At 48.0% G+C, this 20,178-nt stretch overlaps 1 protein-coding gene across 1 annotated transcript in view; it reads left to right on the forward strand.

The window, feature by feature from the left end:
• Positions 1-11,014, forward strand: part of FSTL4 (follistatin like 4) — a 327,280-nt gene extending 316,266 nt beyond the window's left edge. The window contains exons 14-16 of the mRNA XM_036314191.1: positions 558-665; positions 7,105-7,214; positions 9,355-11,014. Coding sequence (XP_036170084.1) covers positions 558-665; positions 7,105-7,214; positions 9,355-10,054 — 918 coding nt within the window. The 3' untranslated portion in view covers positions 10,055-11,014. The remainder of the gene's footprint in view (positions 1-557; positions 666-7,104; positions 7,215-9,354) is intronic.
• Positions 11,015-20,178: the final 9,164 nt, after the last annotated feature.

Here is a 20,178-nt window from a genome sequence, read left to right on the forward strand (position 1 = left end):
GCAGCCTGGGGAAGGACGCTGAGGGTCTAAGACAGGGGTGGGCAAACTTTTTGACTCGAGGGCCACAATGGGTTCTTAAACTGGACCGGAGGGCCGGAACAAAAGCATGGATGGAGTGTTTGTGTGAACTAATATAAATTCAAAGTAAACATCATTACATAAAAGGGTACGGTCATTTTTTTTTTTAGTTTTATTCATTTCAAACGGGCCGGATCCGGCCCGCGGGCCGTAGTTTGCCCACGGCTGGTCTAAGAGGCCCAACAGGCTTCCAGGGGATGTGATGGAAGGGTCCTCAGCTGATTCTTAAGTGGATAACTTAAAGCTTCTGTGTTTAGGCTTTTGTTAAGATGCTCCGGATCTCTCCTTTAAGTAAAACACACAAGAAGTTTTTAAAAGGGAGAAATTGTTGACCGCCAAACCCAGAAGGCAGGCTTCTGCACTGGGCTGCCTGCCACTCACCCAAGAGCAATGGCCACGTGCACAACGCCCAGAAACGACCACTGTGTCAGCCCCTACGACAACCATGACCAACTTGTCTTTTTTTGTTGTTGTTCAAGTCCATAGGTGTGGACCCTCTGCCGGCTAAGCTGTCCTATGACAAGTCACATGACCAAGTGTGGGTCCTGAGCTGGGGGGATGTGCACAAGTCCCAACCAAGCCTCCAGGTATGTTGAACACACGGAGTCTAACCCCTGCCCCACAGGAAAAGCCTCTCTCCCTGTTTGTCTCCCGCTTCCCTAGTGACTAATCTCATTTATCCAAAATATGTCCATAAGGGCTTAAGGAGAGAGTAGGAAACAGCCTCAGGCCAACACTCTTCACAGACAATGGACAGGGTGTCTTTAGCGAGGCCTGCAGTTAAAGACAGTAATACCCATAATGGGTAGGATTCTCATGGTATGACAATCAGAATGTGGCTCCCAGGCACCACAACACCTGTCCCTCCTGAGCCAGGATCTCCTGGGGTCAAACAGCATGAAGACTGGCAGCCAGGGAGGAAGAAAGGAGACAGGCTCTCTTCACCTTGGGCTGGGCGGGCTAGAGATTTAGTGTCACAGCAAGCACTAGATGCTGGCCAATATGGAAGGGGAAGGAAAGGAAGCAGCAGCAATTATGTCCAAAAATGGAAGTGTGTTTATGGAGTGCCTCCAGGGTGGGAGGGCACAGAAAAGTTAGGTAATCTGCCCATGGTCCAACTCCTTCCCGCAGCAGGCTCTGCAGTCCCTGCCTCCAGCTGCTGTACCCCATCCCGGGAAGAGCTTGGGCCCCAGGGATCTGTGGGATTCCTCGCTCTGCCAGCCAGGGAAGAGCCATGCCACCCCTGTGTTGAGTGTGTGTGGCTCAGCCTTTCTCATCAGAGATGCACGAGAGGATTAAAATCTACATAAAGTAATTTGAATGCCTGTTTTCTCAAGTCTCCCCAAAATGGTGCATAGAACCATTCTAGATGCACAGAAAAGGTAATTCCTTACATACAATGGATGCCTTAGGGTTTAATTCTTTCTCGGTACCCCAGCTGAGAAGGGCTGCAGATGGAGCCAGGTTCACCCTGTTCCCAAGACTGGTGAGAGGCCAGGAACACCCGGCTTTAGAGAGGCTTCCTCCGGGGACTGGCCTCCTGCCTGCCTTTGCTGCACCAGGGGGAGGACACAACTTCACATGTGAACTGAGACTATGTCGGTGATTGAACTCATCCACCAGCCCTGAGCCCTATGAGCTGACAACAAATAATAACAACCCGTTAGAACTCCTAGGGCCCAAGATAACGGTCACTCAGAACGGAGGCTAAGCCCAGAGAAATGGTCTTATTATTGGGCCCTCTGGCAGCTCTAAGAAAGCACCCAAGGAAACTCTATGGGAGGGACCACCACCAAAGATTCCTCTGGAACTAAAAATGAACAAAATGCCTTTCTAATTGTCGACTGCGGTAGATAAATTAGGAAATGCATGGTTTCTACCGAGACCCAAATATATGAGGAGACTGAGACTCAATATCTCCGAACATGGATGTTCAGAAAGAGAAAAGGAAACTGTTTGGATGGAGTCCAACATAAATACATTTGGAATAAAATTTCCAAGAGGATCTACAACTTCCTGGCTAGACTTATGAGAAATGACACATCTCTGCCTTTGTTAGTAAAAGAGTAGAGGGGAAATCTTACAAGGCAGAAGGAACAAGTTACCTGTAGAAGAAACAACAATCCGATGGGCCTTGAACTTCTCACCTGCAACAGGAGCTGGAAGACCGTGGAGTCACATTAGTTAGATATAAGGGCTGATGTCCAAGAATCCTGGGGGCCAAGATATCATTTACCTCCGGACAAAGGAGAGGACAGTGTAAAACTAAAAGGAAGATGGATCCATAACTGGGTGGCTCAGCTGGTTGGAGCATTATCCCACACACCAAAAGGTTGCAGGTTCAGTCAGGGCACATGCCTAGGTTGCGGGTTTGATCCCCGGTTGAGGCACATGCAGGAGGCAACAGATCAATGTTTTTCTCTCTCTCAAAATCAATCAAAACATATCTTTGGGTAAAGATTAAAACTAAATGTAAGGTGGATGAGAATCTATCTAGAAATGTATAATCAGTGCTAAGTAAGGGTGTTAGAATTAGCAGAGACACACTGAAAGAGAAATCCTGATACCAGGATTTCTAAGGATAAATTATTTTAGTAAAAATGAGAGTACAGAGTGGAGCGTGGAGCGAAAAGAAGGGAATAAGAATACTCAAAAGTGTCATCTTGTTGGGAGAAAAGAGGATATAGAGAATGTTTGAAATTAATAGCTGAGAACTGAATTCTGTTCAAAGCAGAGGTGATCAGGTTGGGCTTTAGAAAAAGAAGGAAAGAAAGAAAACTAACTCTAATGTGTTTACAAGAAACACACAAAACAAAATGATAAATTTAAAGGCCTAGAAATAGTGATGATAGGGGAGCTAAGAGATACGTACAAGTGGCAATATTAGTACCAGACAAGGTGGGACGTAAGGTTAAAGGTACTCACTCACCAGCATAAGGAGAGGCGTGACGACAAACAGCCCGTAGATATCCAACAGCATGACAGCTAAATAAGAGCATTTGAAAACACAAGGAGAATTTTATATAAAATACACTTATTATACCAAGGAGACAAATAGATGACATGGGAAAATTGAATAATATGAATAAGGAACTTGGTTTAATTAATATATAGGAAACCTTTCGTCTGGCAAATAGTTTTTTCACATGTTCACATATAAATAAGTGTATCAGTAATCATGAAGAAAACATTTACAAATTTTATAGATGTTATAGAATACATTATCTGATAATTAGAATTAATATGTGACCTAAATAAAATGTGACCTAATAAGGAAACACTCCTAGATCATTACTGGATCAAAGAGGAAATTAAAAGGGAAGTTATAAACTGTCTGAAAATGAGACCGTTTCACATCAAAACCTATGGGAGGCAGAGAAAGTGTCCACAGGAATATGTGTGTCTTAAAAGCCTGCAAAGCAAGTATTTGTGTTAAGATATTAGGAAAAGGACAAAATAACTGATAAGAATAGAAATTAATAGAAACAAAATAATTAAAGAACAAATAGAGAAACAGACATACAACACAAATAAAAACAGGAAAAAAAAATCCTTCTCACACCTGATAAAGGAAAAAGGCAAAATGAAGAATGAAAGAGGGCTATGATTATAGATACAGGAGAATGAAAATAATTGTAAAATAATACTACATTGCAGTTCTGGGGCAGCAAATTTTAAAACCTAGAAGAAATGAATGATTATTCATTTACAAAATGTAGGAGAAAAAACAAACTGACCTAAGAAAAGGAAAACTTAAACTAGAACAAATATCTGCCAGGGAGGTTTCTAAACAATTAAAGTTCTATCATAGAAAAATGTATAGCTGAGTTTTCTCAAATCTTCAAAATACAATTTTAGTATTATTTTAACTATCTCAGATCATGGGGCGAAATGTACAGCTCCTTTATTTGTTTTAAATAACCAGTATAATTGTAAAAACTGATTAGTTTATATTTTTATCCTATTTTTAATCTCACAAATACAAAAGCAAAATTCTAATCATGGTATTAGATGTATAGTCCAGCAATGCATGTAATTGCTGAAGTAGGAAACAAATTAAGTTCCCAGATGCAATGATGGTTTGCTCCCAGGAAATCAGTCAACGTTTTATATAACACAAACAAATTAAAACAGAAAAAAAAACTATGATATTTCCAATAAATGCTGAAAGGCATTTAATTAAATGCAGCAGTCTTAATAAAATACCTAAAAATAAGACTAGAAGGCATCTCCTTAAATATAATGAAGACTATTTCCCAGAAACAAAGAGCAAATTTTGCCTAAATGACAAAGCACTAAAAGCATTTTAATTAATTTCAATAATTAAGCCATGATGTCCTCCATCACCATAATTGGCAAGTCTAGGAAATGTGCACTATGACAAGAAAATGAAATAGATTGAATAAGCCTACCTTTATTGCTGTCGGCCGGGGTTAGGGAAATGAGCACTTCCAGAAAGATCAACGACACAGCCTTTGCGATGAGCAATTTGGAAATATGAACCAAAAGCTTCAAAACAGTGCTTTTTGATCCAGTAACTTGACTTCTCAGAACTTATCCGAAGGCCGTGATCATGGATATGGACAAAGATTTAGCTATGTGTTACTACATTGTATTATAGACTGATGAATTTCAAAGGCGGGGGAGGTAAGGGGGAGCGATTAACGGGGGAACTTATATGCATAGATGCTTAGCCCATGGACACAGCCAATAGTGTGGCAAAGGCTTAGGAGGGTGGCTTCGAGGAGGAGGGGATTATGGGGGCAGGGGGGGGGACGACAAAGCAGACATCTGCAATGCTTTCACCAATAAAGATAAATTTAAAAATAATAATATCCCAATGTTTCTAAATACCCAACACTAAGGAATTGGCTACACAAACTTTGCTGCGACTACAGGAAGATGCTTCTCTAAAGGAGGCCCTTCCCCAGCAGCCAGTGCTGGAACCTTTGGCATCTTCCTGACTCCTGCCCCGCACTCGCTTACCCGCTCACTCCCAGGCCCAGTTTTCAGCTGCCTCTCAGCCTGTTCCACAGGATACCTTGTCCCCTCCCCTTCCCCAAATGTCACTTTTCAGCTGACTTGTCCACCCTCTGAAGGAGATGCTCAGTCTTCCTTACCCCACGCTGACCAGCAAATGACCTCTGCTATCCAGCTACATGCACATGCCTCCTGTCCCAAGCTCTCAGAGCCAGCAAATGTGAGGGGTTCAACAATTACGTTGGAGTCCCCGATGCACCCAGCCACGTGCTGGTACACAAGCCAAGGAACTCAGGCTGGTTGGAGCAATGGCGCGGGCATGCCCACAGCAGCTCAATGGCCCGCTGCACTGTGCTTTGGTGAAGTAACCTCTGAACATAGGGTGTCAGAGTGGTGCAGCGTGAATGGCACGGGCCGCTGACAGCCTGTAATCTTCCATCTCTAATATAAGCTAAAACGACAGGCCTGCTATCAAGCAAGGATTGCATAGCTTCGTGGATTTTTCTGGCATTTTCCCCTCGACTCTCCAAGATCCCGTTTCCTAATGCTGAGACTTCCTTCATGCCCAGAGCTTTTCCTCACGGACTTGCCATGAAGTGTCGTTTGGCCTTTTTTTAATCACAGGAAAATGACCTAATGCAACCGTAGAGCTTTAGAGCTGCCCAAGGTTGAAATGACAGCTCTCGTCGTTCTAATCCGGCATTCTGCCTGCCGACCCCTGGGAAGCATGGTTCAGAAAAGAGTCAACCCTCAAACCTGCCTGAGGAGGCACCAGGTGCTGTTTGTTTCACCATAAAAATAAGAGCTAGAAGACAACTTCATTCGAAAAAGCAAACAGCATCCAGGGTTGAAAGCCATGGGAGTCACCAAGCCCCACCCGGCTCGTCGGCCTGGGGCTGCCGAGATCTGGATCCTTCGTTCTGCACACTCAGCCACCAGGTGCAGGTCGGGAGTACCTCACCTCCCTGTTCCGGGTCTGGCCTCTGCCTCCTGTGCTGCTCACAATCTCTGGGCTTGTTCTTGTGGGGCCCTCAAGCCAAGCTCCTCGCCTGGCGGCAGATCAGCCGCCTTTCAGGGCAATGGCCCTGGACTTGGAGGCTGATGAGCACGTGAAAAGGCAGAGGACACAGGCTGCCTGGCTCGGTGTCTCTGGCCTGCCAGGCCCGAGGCCTCAGTGGCTAATGGGCAGGTCGATGCCCGGCCTGCCCACAGGGAGCTCTGGCAGGACCTGCAGACCACTCTCCTCCTCTCTAGCCTCGGACATCACTTGACTGTTCGCACTGCCAACGTGCCCGTCCCTGAGCAGACAGCAGGGACACACGCCGGGGAGTGGCTCAGGTCACCCCCACGGGGAGAAGTGTAACCTCCAGGGAAACAGAGGCAGCCATGCTCAGTCTTCACCAATTTGTACCAAACACAAGGCCTGACTCCTTACTTCTCACAGCGAGTCCCTTTGTGAACCTGAACCTCTCCCTGTCGTTTCAATCACAAGGCCTCTTGGTGGCACGACCAGCACCCCTGAAGGGCACCTCTGCCAGGTCCCGCCTCGGTGAGCAGTATGCGACAGATTCCCAGCAAACCAGCCCAGACACCTGGCATCAACGGAAAATAAATAACCAGTCATCAGTTCCACAGTTTCACATTCTCGTCACTTAAAGCGCTCTCCTTTTTCCCAGGGCGGCCTAGGTGTTGAGAAGGTGGGCTTCCCTGCTGGTGGGGAAGCTGTATCTGAGCAGAGTGATGTTTCGGTCCGGGGGCCTCCCTCCAAAGCCCCAGCACAAGTCCAGCTCAGGCCCCGCGCTGCAGTCACCACAGCTGACAGCGTGCAGCAGGTCATGCCAGGCAGAGTGGGAGGGAACAACTCACTCCTGTCCCACCACTTCCTGTCCTGCCTGCGCCATTCCACTCTGCTCCCGCCCCTTCCCAAGACTGTGGCTTGTCCATCTCTCTCTAGCAGCCTGTCTGCTGGGGAGCATGCAGAGGTCCCCAGGTTTCCAGCCCCCCACTAGGCCGGGCCCTCACAAGGACTCCTGCTCTCTGTCATAGGTGATCACGGAAGCCAGCACCGGCCAGGGCCAGCACCTCATCCGCACACCCTTTGCGGGAGTGGACGACTTCTTCATTCCCCCAACAAACCTCATCATCAACCACATCAGGTGAGACCCGCCGGCGAGGCCCCGAGGGGGACACCTTCGCCCAGGGTGGGGCCTGCTCCTGTCTCTGTCTCCCCCACTGCCCTTGGGCCGGCTTCGAACCTCATCAAGAAGGAACAGAGAGCCCTAACTGGTTTGGCTCAGTGGATAGAGCGTGGGCCTGCGGACTGAGGGGTCCCAGGTTCGATTCTGGTCAAGGGCATGTACCTTGGTTGCGGGCACAGAGTGTACAGGAGGCAGCTGATCGATGTTTCTGTCTCATTGATGTTTCTAACTCTCTATCCCTCTCCCCTCCTCTCTGTAAAAAATCAATAAAATATATTTTTTTAAAAAAGAAGGAACAGAGAAATGGACCCATTCCTAGTCTCTAATTGTTAAAGTTCAGGAAGGTACCCAGCTCTTAATGTCCTTGGTGGCCTAGTGAGGTCAAGGAGTCACATCCTCAAGGTGAGGGCAACAGGGAGAAGGAGAAACAGCAGTGGTTAATGTAGCACCTCTCCTTGCTAGACACACAAAGCTAGTAGAAGTGGTCTCGAACCTATTTTACAGATGAGAAAACTGAGGTTCAGAGAGTTAGGACGCTGGCCAAGGTCACACAGCCAGGAATTGGCAGTTAGACTAAGTGCAAAGCCAGGTGTCCTTTGAGTGCCCCATCCCGCCTCATTCTCTGCTAACCACAGCCCATGGTTCCTCTCAGAGCCCCCAGGGCAGCCGTGCAGGGGGCCTACCAGGAAACAAGGCCCCCTAGGTGCCTGGTTGCCACCATCCTAAAGAAGAGCCTTATCATAACAGCCCTGGCCTCCAAGGCAAACCTCCTCCCCGCCTGGCCACTCCCCCTACTCATTTCAGAGCGCCCCTGACACTTGCTGTGAAGTCACCACTGCCAGGACTAAGCCTGCCCTTGATAAAGTCATGGAGACCCAGTTGTCACATGGCACTGTTTATGCCTGCCTTCGACCTGACACCACCTTTCTCCAGGAAGGAAAGACTCATTGTTGCAAGCTGATGCTAGACGTGTAAAAATACAACTCACCCATGTATGCTGGCCCAAGGAGGAAAATCACCACTTTCTGCCTCCTCCTCCCCCCACCCCCCAACCTCACACACCCCGCACTGCAGAGAGTGCCTGGGGAAGAGCCTCTAATATGGTTCTAAATGGGGGCGCCCCCTCAGAGCAGCTGAATTCAGCTGGGAGTCGTGCAAACGCAAGGACTCAGCAGCCCTGTTTAAAGTTCCTTAGAAGAGCGGGTTTTCCTCCTGCTCTGTCCATGCTCTGGCTCTTTAAGGATGCTTCATAGATGCTCTGAAGTGGGCCTGTCCCCACTCTGAGGCGCCGCTATTCCTATTCGAGAGGAAGTCGTGAAGCGATTTTCCTCTTTCCTGCGGGGTGATGGGTGTCAGAACGCCTCCAGAGCAAAGGGGAGGCCTGCCTGGAGCCACGCCTTTTACTATCGAGGCATTTCGGGGAGTCCAGATATGAGCTGCTACCACCCACTGAGCTCTTCCACCAAAGCTTCCTCTTAGATTTGATCCTCCCCTAAGCCCTCCAAGGACCGACCCTCTTTAGATACCCGGAGGCTCAGAGGGGAAAGCGAGGGCCCCCAGCAGCATCAGGCCTCTGACTCCAAAGGTGAAAAACGCCTCTCAGCCCCCTGCCCACCAGCATCATATACGTGGCCGGAGAAGGGCTGCCCTTCCTGTTCCCGGGAGAGGGAACACTCTTAGGAAACCTGGGCTTCGCTGAATCTGCGTCCTCCAATCCCGACTCACCAGTTAGCCCAGAACCCAGCGGGGACGCACGCTGTCCTTTCCCTGCAGGCAGAGGCCGCCCCTTCCCAGCTGGCACGAGGCCTCAGGGAGACGCAGTGGCAGGCACCTTTACCGTCCTGTGCCATTTCTAACCATGAGTGCATGCACGACAGCGTCTGACCCGGAACCTTGGTCACGCTCTTCCTGCTGGAGATCGCAGATGAGTCACTTAGGAAGCCGTCCCCTGCAGAATGGCAGACCTTCCCCCAGGGGCCGTCAGGTCCCTGAAGGCTTGTGATAGAGGGACAGAGAAAGGCTGCCATCCTGAGAGAGGAATGACAGATCCCCGGCCCCGAAAGGCCTCTGACCTCTGACCTCAGTTCTCCCCTCCCAGGTTCGGCTTCATCTTCAACAAGTCTGAGCCCGCAGTTCACAAGGTGGACCTGGAAACGCTGATGCTCCTCAAGACCATCGGGCTGCAGCGGCACGGCTGCCTGCCGCAGGCCATGGCCCACACCCACCTGGGCGGCTACTTCTTCGTGCAGTGCCGGCGGGACAGCGCCACGGCCGCTCCACAGCTGCTCATCGACAGTGTCACGGACGCCGTGGTCGGCCCCAACGGTGAGGTGACCGGCACCCCACACACGTCCCCCGACGGCCGCTTCGTGGTCAGCGCTGCTGCCGCCAGCCCCCAGCTGCACGTGCAGGAGGTCACGCTGCGGGGGGAGATCCGGACCCTCTACGACCTGAAGATCGGCCAGGGCATCTCCGACGTGGCGTTCCAGCGCTCCTTCGCCCACAGCAACCAGTACTACGTCTACGCCACGCTGGAGGCAGAGCCGGACCTGCTGTTCCTGGAGCTGGCCACGGGCCGGGCGGGCGTGCTCAAGAACTTCAAGGAGCCGCCCTCGGGGCCAGCCGGGCCCTGGGCAGGGCCCCGCAGGATCGTGAGGGACAGCGGGCTGTTCGGACAGTACCTCCTCACGCCAGCCCGGGAGTCACTGTTTCTCATCAACGGGCGACGAAACACGCTGCGGTGCGAGGTGTCGGGCGTAAAGCGGGGGACCACGGTGGTGTGGGTGGGCGAGGTATGAAGGCGGCCAGCGCAGAGCCCGGGCCCCCGGGCCCCACCTCGTCCTGACACCACAGCCCCGAGCTGGCGCCCTGTACATTTTTACAGACAAACGCAAAAACCTGTATTCGCTTCGTGGTTCGACACTGGTCTCCTTGCAAGTTTCCTCGTCTAAGGTTTGCGCTGCGCACCCGGCGGGGTGTTCTCGTCGGGAAGTGTGAGTACGCCTTGGGCTACGGCGAGAACCCACGCTGCCGTGTAAAGGAGGCATCTCCGTGCCCGGCTCCACGCCAGGTGACTGGGGACGCGCGGAACCAGCGCTCCTGCTTTCCAGGCGGGCATCTCCGTCGGTTGCCTTCACATAGTCATTCTCCTTCACCGCCAGACCCAGCCAGACTGCACCCTGCGCAGGGGCCTGAGACCAGGCCTGGACCCGGCCGCCGGGAGCGGGGCCTCCCTCCGCCGGAGAGCCACACCTGCCCTGGCTCTGCAACTTTTCCTCCTTCGCAGCTGCTTCCTGCTTTTCTTCCCATTTGACTTGTGGTGCGCCTGAGAGAGAGCCAGTAAGACTTATTGCCGCTTGGGGAGGTGGGGAAATCACTCACTTTATTTTGGAAATTTTGATTAAAAAATAATTTTTTATAATCTCAAATGCTAGTGAGCAGAAGGGCGCTCTCCGAGGTCCAGCTCTGTTCGTCCCCGCCTTGGGCCGAGTCTCTGAGAGTCACCACCCCACATCCCCCAGCCGGAAAGAACAGTGGTCCTCAAGGAGTAATGGCCTCTACAGCACTGACACCCCCAAGTGCAGATCGGCCACCACACTGGCAAAGGCTGCATTCTGGGCTGGGACCCCACGACACTAGGACAAACCCTGTGTGCCTGCTTTTCACCATGGAAGGGGGGCATTGTTCAGTTAGTTATTCCTCACTGGAGGATATTTTCCTATTGATTTTTAGAGAGAGTGGAAGGGAAGGGGAGAGAAAGAGAGAGAGAAACATTGATTGGTTACCTCCTGCACACGCCCCAACCAGGGCCAAGGATCAAGCCTGCCACCGAGGTACATGCCCTTGACCGGAATCGAACCTGGGACCCTTCAGTCTGTGAACCGACGCTCTATCCACTGAGCCAAATCGGCGAGGGCTGCTGGAAGGAGGACATTTTATTAGCCAGGCCCAGATTCAAGGCAGACTGGGCTTGCCTGGCAAGGTGTGGGCAGCCGGCAGGATAGCAGCCTCTGGACTCACTGCTGAAACCCCGAGGGCACAGTGGTGTCCAGGCAGGGTCCCTTGTAAAAACCAATTTCCTCTCTGCCTGTGGCCCTACGCTCAGCTCTGGTGCCCCTCTTCCCTGCATCATCGCAGCACAGTCAGTACAGGGAGGGCCCCAGTATTTCTTACACAGCCCCGTCTCCCCAGTAGCACACACTCCAAATCTCAGAATCGGAAGGATGCAGGCTGGTTATTATTCTACTGACCTATTCCCCCGTGTCCCAGGCTATGGTGGGCTCTCAGAAGTACAACCCAACAGCTGTGGGAAGACAGCCTGTGCTGAAGAATCTCAGCAAGAAGGAGGCTCCCCTGGGTATCAGAACACCGCTTTCCTTCCCACACCAGCAGCCAAAATATGCTGGCACACTCACTGGCTTGAATGGTCGCCTTTCTAACCACCTGGGTTGGGAGAGGTGGTCCCATCGCAGACACCTTAGCTAGCGTAGCCCCTTCACCTGCCAACATGGCCATGGTTTCCCTGAGCTGCTGAGGAACGGCCCTTTTCGGGGAAGGAAGGCAAGACCCTGCCTCACTCAATACACAGCCCTCTTCCCCTCCCGCCGACTGCCTAGCCCACCTGTGTCCCGCCCACCCCCGTTTCCTGAGATCAGCCTTCGTCTTGTGCGTCTCTTGTATCTTGGTCCACCAAACACCTGTTTCCTACAATTCTCAGGAGTGTGTCTAGACATGTACATCACATTTTAGATTTTTATTTAAAGGTACAATATGTAGCTATAGGTTGAGGGAAAGCATCATATTCAGTTTCACAATAACTGGGATGGATGGATCTCACCCTTTCCTTTTATTCTTGCCTCAATCTCTTGACACATTTACTTCCAAACTCCCACTCTAATCACGGAAATTCTCCAGCTTTCATGAACTTCACCCTTCGGAAAAATCTAAATTGTGGCAGCGCCTGGCAGCAAAAAGCCCCTGAGCCCACCTGAGGGAGCCGGCCGACAGCCGTGCTCAAACGCCGGCCCCTCTGGGTTGCAGGATTCCTAAGAAGAAGACGAAACTGATCCCAACTGGCCTTTTAAACTGGGGGCGACCCGCAGCATCTGCTCCTTTCCCGCGGTCCCTCCTCTCGCGGTCCTCACTGGGCAGCTCCCGTCTCGCTGCCCACGCGCCGGACACAGCTGAACTGGAGAGAGAAATCACTGGCCTGAAAACCGAAATCTGCAAATTCACCAAGGCTCGCAGGTAGATGTTTTCCAGCAGAGCTGCGTGGGTGGGAGGCAGGGAAAAGGCTGGCTCCTGGAACACAGTTTGAAACCAGCTGGGGTCAGAAGTCATCACAACAGGCGAGCCTGGAGGCAAACCCAGCCAGCACTCCTTCTGATGAACACAAAAGATCGACTAACTACTAACCGTTCACATTCAAGGAGTATTCATTTTACCAAAAGAATCACCAGAAAGGCCACTTATATAGTGAACTCACTACCCCAACATTCCTGGATTTTGAAATAAAATTTCACCGAAACCCAACATAGAGTGTTTTTTTCAGAACAAACACAAATAACTAACACCTGTGGTGACATTAAGGCTTTGAATTGGAGGCTCTCACTCTCCTGCCCTAGTGAGCCGACGTGGAGGTCCCAGGTCCCAAAGCCCACCCAGCTATCCGCAAACTGGTGGTAGGAAGCGGGAGCCTGTTTCTAGCCGATTGTGTGCACTTTCTGCACAAGGAGGCCTGGGCGTGGACCACGCCTGACTGCAAATGCCGGCCCCAGCAACCCCGACCCAGCCAGTCCGGCCTGGGGCTGGCCCAGGCTTTTAGGTCTCCAAGTCGTTCACAGGTCCTATTAGCCCAAGTCCCCGGAAGTAGCCAGAAGAGACCTGTAAACACTTGGCTGGGGCCAACCACTACTAGCAAGCTCCAAGCACTTTGACCGAAAGATAGCATCGCCAGACACAGAAGCTCAGTCCCTGCCATTCCCCCCTCCCGGCTCCAGGTAGGTGCCCTGGAGGACAGCTTTCACCCCAAATACAGCAGAGGCCCACCTGCTACGCTCGAGAATGGTAACGATGGGGACTTCGTGTGGGAAAGCAGCCTGGGGTCAGCTTTGTGCAGCCACAACTTCTTGTTTTCTGTTGACCAATACCCTGTGAACTAAAGGCAATTTCAGAACTGAGATGTGAAACAGATTCATTCTGGATATATTTTTCTACAAGGGGCTTAAAAAGTAATGGAGTGATTTCTCAGAATGTGTTTTATTCAGATACCGTGGACTCTGAACCATCCTCATCACCAAACCCCATAGCTCACTCTCTCTGATCCTCCTCTTCAGAAGCAGGCCTGCAGGAGAGCTGATCACGCCACCTCCCTCCTACACACCCGCCAATCTACCTCACACTTTCCTCCCTGCACCCAGCACCGCCAGGTGCTGCCCCCATGCCCGGAGGCCAGACAGGTGATGTGGATGACAACAGTGCTGACATGAAGTCCTTTGCCATCCTCCCCGACCCAGGACGCAGATCCCACTCCAAGTGCAGTCAGAACCCATGGCACACAGCCCCTTGCTGCCCAGAATCCCGCCCCCAAAACACTTGCTTGCAGCCCTTTGGAGTCAGGTGAGCAAGACTAGAGAGAACTCAGAACATCAGGAAAGTCAGCTACTATCAGACAGAAACTGTCGACGGGAATAGAGACCGTGACATCAGCGCCAGCCTCATCCCTGAGAGGGCCTACGCGACACCTCCCTCCATTCCAACTTCATTCTCTGCTTTTCCTGCTTCCTCCCTACGCCTTGAGCCTCCTGCTCCTTCCATTCAAAAGGCCACTGACCTCACCGCCACACCAGCCCCTTGCTTTGGGGTAGAAGTAAGCCGTCACTCACAGGGCCAGATGCTATTGTCTCTCTCCTCCCAGGCTGGCACGGAGGCTAAGCAGTTTTTCTAGAAAGTCACAAGCTGCCTTGGTTTCTCTGCAGAATCACAGAGATCACAGGACAGAGATGCTTTAACATTTTAAGGGGGAAATGCCTCCTCAAGGTGTGACTGCAAGACCCCAAATACCTGTCGGAATACAACCCACTTCCTGCTGTGGTCGCCAGCAGATGACCAGCCACGTGCCTGGGCCTGCAGTCTTCCGGCACCAGCATCTGGCAGTCAGCAGGAGCCCAGCAAGCATGGTCTCACACATCCTTTGGAGCTGTGAGCAGCGAGTGGGAATGTAACTGTACACGGTGTGTGAAATTATGGAAAATACAGGGAGAGTGGGAATTGGTCTCCAAAATTCACAACAAGGCTTCTTTAACCAGCGCCAGAATACTGAGCATGTTTTTGTGGGGGTTTTTGACTAAGCCACAATTCACACACCCCTCTTTTCAAGCTCATCTTAACTAATGTCAAACCATCCCTTCCCCCTGGGGCCCCAGAGAATGTGGGTCATGACCTAGAAGGCTCTAGAGGGCTTAGCCTGCACTCCACAAAGCAATAACCGTTGACTCGCCCCTACCCCACGCCAGGTGACACGTGCTGTCCTCATGTCCACATGTTATCATGGCAGGATCGGAGAACGCTGCCTTTTGGGGGACTCTTCAAGATCAGAGCTTCATTTCTAAGGAAGGGCCACCAGGATTGGCTGGGTACGGGGCCCAAGAGCTCTCACGTGAGAAAGTTCCCTAAATCTAAACCTTCATCCACTGCCCAGTATGACATCTACCTTAGATGTAAGAGCTGCTGGTCCCCTGCTCCTACAGCTGCTTCAGAGAGGTGAGGAACAACAGGTCTGCCAGTCACCACGCCAGAGCCAAGCACACCCTTTCATGGAGCCCCCACGGCCCACACCCCACTGCCCAGCCTCTGCCCCTTCCTGGCCTGGCCCCTTCGCACCCTGTCTTCCCCCTCCGCCCATGCTTCCTGAAGACCTGTGCGATGACCCAGAAGCAGAACTGGGCATGGAGTTTTGCTGGAGTGGTCACACACACTGCTTCCTGCTGTAGCGTAGCTGAATGCCCCTCAAAATACGAAGTCACACACACACCACTTGTCCCGTAGAGTCTCATCCATCCCACCTCAGAAAACTTTCAGATCTCTTAAGTCAAGGCAGATTGCATTATTTTGAGCTGTTGTGTAGACTCCAAAATATATTTTCTGTAATCACTGTATTTCTCAAAAGGCCTCCTGTAATTACTATACATGTGAATTTTTCCTTATTTATAAAATATATATAAATTATTTTTAATACATCAACTTTAGTAGAAATTTGTACCAACACTGTAACTGTATGTGGCATTTGAAATAAGTTGCGTTTACTTTGACGTATTACACAGTATTGAACACGCCGTGTATTTGCAGTACCACTTGATATAAAGATGATTCACAAGTTATCATCAAGGATTGTCATTGTAAATGCTCTTTTTTGAGGATTTTACAATAAAACTTGAGAAAGGTTAACTCTTTCTGGGGCCCGTCTGTTGGAGGTTGTTAGATGAGAACTGATTCGGAAGGACCTTGGGGTTCTTCTCCATCGCCTTTACAGGTGCGTGATGGTCAAAGTGAGACGGCCCCTACTCCGGCCTGGTCCAAAGAGCTTCTGGACAAAGGCAGGCACCTGAACCCAGAAGTCTTTTTTCTCCATGTTGAAGTTTTAGCATCAACCCACATCTGGTTCAAAACTTCTCATCACCTGCCTTGGCAGCCCCTTTAAATTTAAAGTCCCCAGACTCTAAGCTGTTCTTGACTCTAGTCCAGCGATGGCGAACCTATGACATGCATGTCAGAGGTGACACACGAACTCATTTTTTTTTTGGTTGATTTTTCTTTGTTAAATGGCATTTAAATATATAAAATAAATATCAAAAATATAAGTCTTTGTTTTACTATGGTTGCAAATATCAAAAAAATTCTGTATGTGGCACGGCACCAGGATTAAGTTAGGGTTTTTCAAAACGCTGACACGCCGAGCCCAAAAGGTTCACCATCACTGCTCTAGTCACTCTTGATTCTCGCTGGAGCCAACATTCCAGCTACCATGAGGAAGGTATAAAGTGTTTGGTAACCACCAGGCTACTAACGTGGAACACCTACTGTGTGCCAGAACTGTGGTAGGTGCAGGGGATAGAGGGTTGGACAAAGGAGACAGACCCTGCCCTTGGTGAGCTTCAAGTCCACTGCACCATGACTCTTAGTACAGGTTCTCCAGAGAAACAGAACCAATAGGTATAGGTACAGAGGGGTGTGTGTGTGTGTGTGTGTGTGTGTGTGTGTGTGTGTGTAGATAGAGGGGGGAGAGAGATGGGAAGAGGGAGGGAGAAATTGATTTTAAGAAACTGGCTCATGTAAATGTAGAATAGGCTAGGTTGGCAGCTGGAGAACCAGAAAGAGTTGCAGTTCAAGCCCAAAGGCAGTTTGCTGGCTGAGTCTCCCCTTCTTGGAGGAGCCATCTTTCTCTCTGAAGGCCTTCCAGTGATCAGATGAGGCCCACCCCCACTGTGGAGGGTGAGCTACTTCACTCACAGTCTATTGACTTAAATGTGAATCTCATTGACAAAAAATACTTTCATAGGTACATTTTGAATAGTGTTTGACCACGGATCTAGCCTAGCCAAGTGGACACATAAAATTAATTATCACAAGGACATAAACAAAATGTTGTTTCCCCCTTTCTCATAGGGACGTAACCTGCTATGTGCCAGGCCCTGTGATAAGCACCCCAACAAGCAGGGGGGTGCTGTTATCTCCATTTTATATCTCCACTGTTCCGCATGTAACACAAAGAGATAAAGAGATGGCAAACATAAAGCAGAGAGTTAAAAAACATAGTCAACAAAGTGAAAACAACACACATCTGTTAGGAGGTCCAAGGAAAGAACCATGAGTTTGGACAAAGGCAATATTCAGCAATAATGGCTGAGAGGTGATGAACTACATGAATCAACAGACAGGGAATGAGTGCTGAGCAGGAAAAATTAAAATAAACTCACACAGGCAGTGCAAGCAGATTGCCAAAGCGAAAATACACTCTCCCTACAAAGAAGCAGCAATCAAACTGACAGACTCCTCAACAGCACTAGGAAAACACAGAAAATATGGGATAATGGCTGCACACAGCTTAGAGAAAGTAACAGTAACCTAGACTTACAACCAGAAAAGCTACTGAAGTATGTACTTCCAGGAGACTGGAATTAAGCCGAGAAGAAAGGAAGGGAATTCAAGAGATTGATTTTTTAAGTATAAACATCTAAATAGTGAAACAGTAAGAATTATTAAGAGTAGAGACAAAATTGAAGTGGAATTTAAAAGTGGGTTACACTTAAGATGGAGAGGAGTCATCCAAGAGAAGTATTCTAAAGCCCTTTTGTTGTTCAGGAGGAAGAAAAGATTTTTTGTCTTTGCAATTGGATGAAAGCTTTCCAAACCAATAAAGGGAGTGAAAGGGAATTAAAACACTCAAAATATAATAAACCACTACATCAGCCCAATAGAAGGCAAAAGAGAAAAACAGGTAGCAAACAAATAGCACGATAAATAGAAATAACAAAATAAGACACTAGAAATAAATCCCAGTGACAGTAATCACCATGGAAGAAACTTACCAGTTACAAGACAGATTGCTAGAGTAAATTTTAGAAATGTGATGTTGCTCTATTGTTTGTAAGAGAAACTTGGAAGACACGAGCATACATACAGATGAAAATAACGGGTTGGAAAATCCAGTGTCCATCCGTCTAGTGGGCAGACATTTATGATAGACCACAGAATGGAATGTCAGTCGGCCATTAAAAGGAATGAAGTACCAACATGTACCACGGCCTGGCTGAACCTTGAAAACACTGTGCTGAGTGAAAGCAGCCAGGTCATACAATCATATAGTGTGTGATTTCACATATAAGAAATGTCCAGAATAAGCAAAGCCATAGAGACAGAAAGTAGAGCTGCCAGGTGCTAGGGGAGAGGAAATGGAGAGTAATAGCTAATGGGCACAGTGTTTCTTTTGGGGAAGATAACAATGGTCTGGAAATGGAGAGTGGTGATGGTTGCACACCTGTGTGAATAGACCATCGATCCCTTAGCTATACGCTGCAACAGGGTGGATTTTATGGTATGTGAATTATATCTCCATAAAAAATACATTTAAAAAAAGCATTCAACAATGGACTGGAAATACAGCCCAAATACAAAAGTATCTTTTTAAACTCTTCTGGTCATATCGATACCTGACAATAGACTTTAAGGCAAACACAAGGGAGAAAGAGAGTTAGTATGTGGTAACAGTGGCCATTCCCCAGACAGATGAAACAAATTCTAAAAACATAGCCACAAAATGTGTAAAATAAATTTGATAGTGTTACAAGCAGGAACTGAAAAACCTGCCCTCATGTCAGGAGATTTTAAAATAGCTCTTTTAATAACTGTCTTGAGCAAATAAAAACTGATAAGGATATTGAAGATTGAACCACACAATAAATAAGCTTAGTCCATAAATGTATGAAACCCCGCAACAGAGAACACACATATTTTCACTTCACATGAAACTCTAATAAAAACTAACTATGTACTAGGTACAATGCCACAAAAAAATTTTCAACACCACAGAATCAACATCATAAAACATGTTCTCTGACCACAATGCAATAATACAGAAATCAATAACAAAAATATAACCAAAGACTCTCTATATATTTGGAGGTTTCAATGTGTAATTGTAAATAATTCATAAGTCAAAAAAGAAATCATAATGTAAATTAGAAGATATTTCAAATTAAGTTATTAGAAATATATCTATAATATAATATGATAGAGATAGAGATAGAGATAGAGATAGAGATAGAGATAGAGATAGAGAGACATACCAGTACTTGTATGGTACACGTGCAACAAGAGAGAGAGGGAAATCTGTACATTAGACAAAATGCCTACCTTAAAAAAGAATTAAAAGGTAGCATCAGAGATCTGAACATTTAACTCAAATTCCAAAAAGAACAGAGTCAAACCAAAGAAAATAGAAAGCAAAAGTAGGGTAAGAGCAGAAATTTTTAAAATATAAAACAAATGATAAAAAGGATTAATAAAACCTAAAACTGGTTCTTTGCAGAAACTAATAATATGCAAACCCACAGCAACACTGATCAGGAAGAGAGAATAAACAATGTTAGGAATGAAAGAGAAGACACAGTTATCACAGATTTAGCAGAGATTTTGTTAAACATAACAAATTACAATGAACAACTTTGGGTAATCCATATGAAAACTTAAATGAAAAGAACCATTTCCTAGAAAAATGGTTTGCCAAAATGAACTCATGAAGAAATGGAAAACCTGAATAAGCCTATAAAAGAAAGCAAATCAATAGTTAATCTCCTCACAAAAACAAAACCCAGAACACCAGACTCAGACAGTTTAAGAGGCAGTTCTGTCTTATACAAAATTGTTCGGAAAATAGAAGAGAAAGCTCCTCAATTCATTTTATGACACTAGTAAATTCTTAAAACAAATGCCAGATGAGAACCATGAAAGAAGTGAAAATTGTGGGCCAGTCTCACTTATGAACAAAAGAAAAATTCTGAAGAAAAAAAAAACCCTCTAGCAAATCAGATCCTAGAAGGTAATACCTCGTGACCAAGGAGAGCATATCCCAGTAACACAAGCACAGGTAGATTCTAATCCATTCGCGCATTTCACCACATTCACACATTAAAGAAGAAAAATCTATGATCCCCTCAGTAGATACAGAAAAAGCACTTAATAAAATTCAAAAACTATTCATTCTTTTATTTTAAATACTAATTAGGAATAGAGAGGAACTCCCTTGGGAAATAAGTCAGTTTTGAGAATTTTGTAGCAATACCCTTTGGATGCAAATACTGACATGACATAGAGAGAGAGAGAGAGATGATAGATAGATAGATAGATAGATAGATAGATAGATAGA

The sequence above is a fragment of the Myotis myotis genome, unplaced genomic scaffold (genome assembly GCF_014108235.1).
Source record: "Myotis myotis isolate mMyoMyo1 unplaced genomic scaffold, mMyoMyo1.p scaffold_m19_p_6, whole genome shotgun sequence".
Taxonomy (NCBI): domain Eukaryota; kingdom Metazoa; phylum Chordata; class Mammalia; order Chiroptera; family Vespertilionidae; genus Myotis; species Myotis myotis.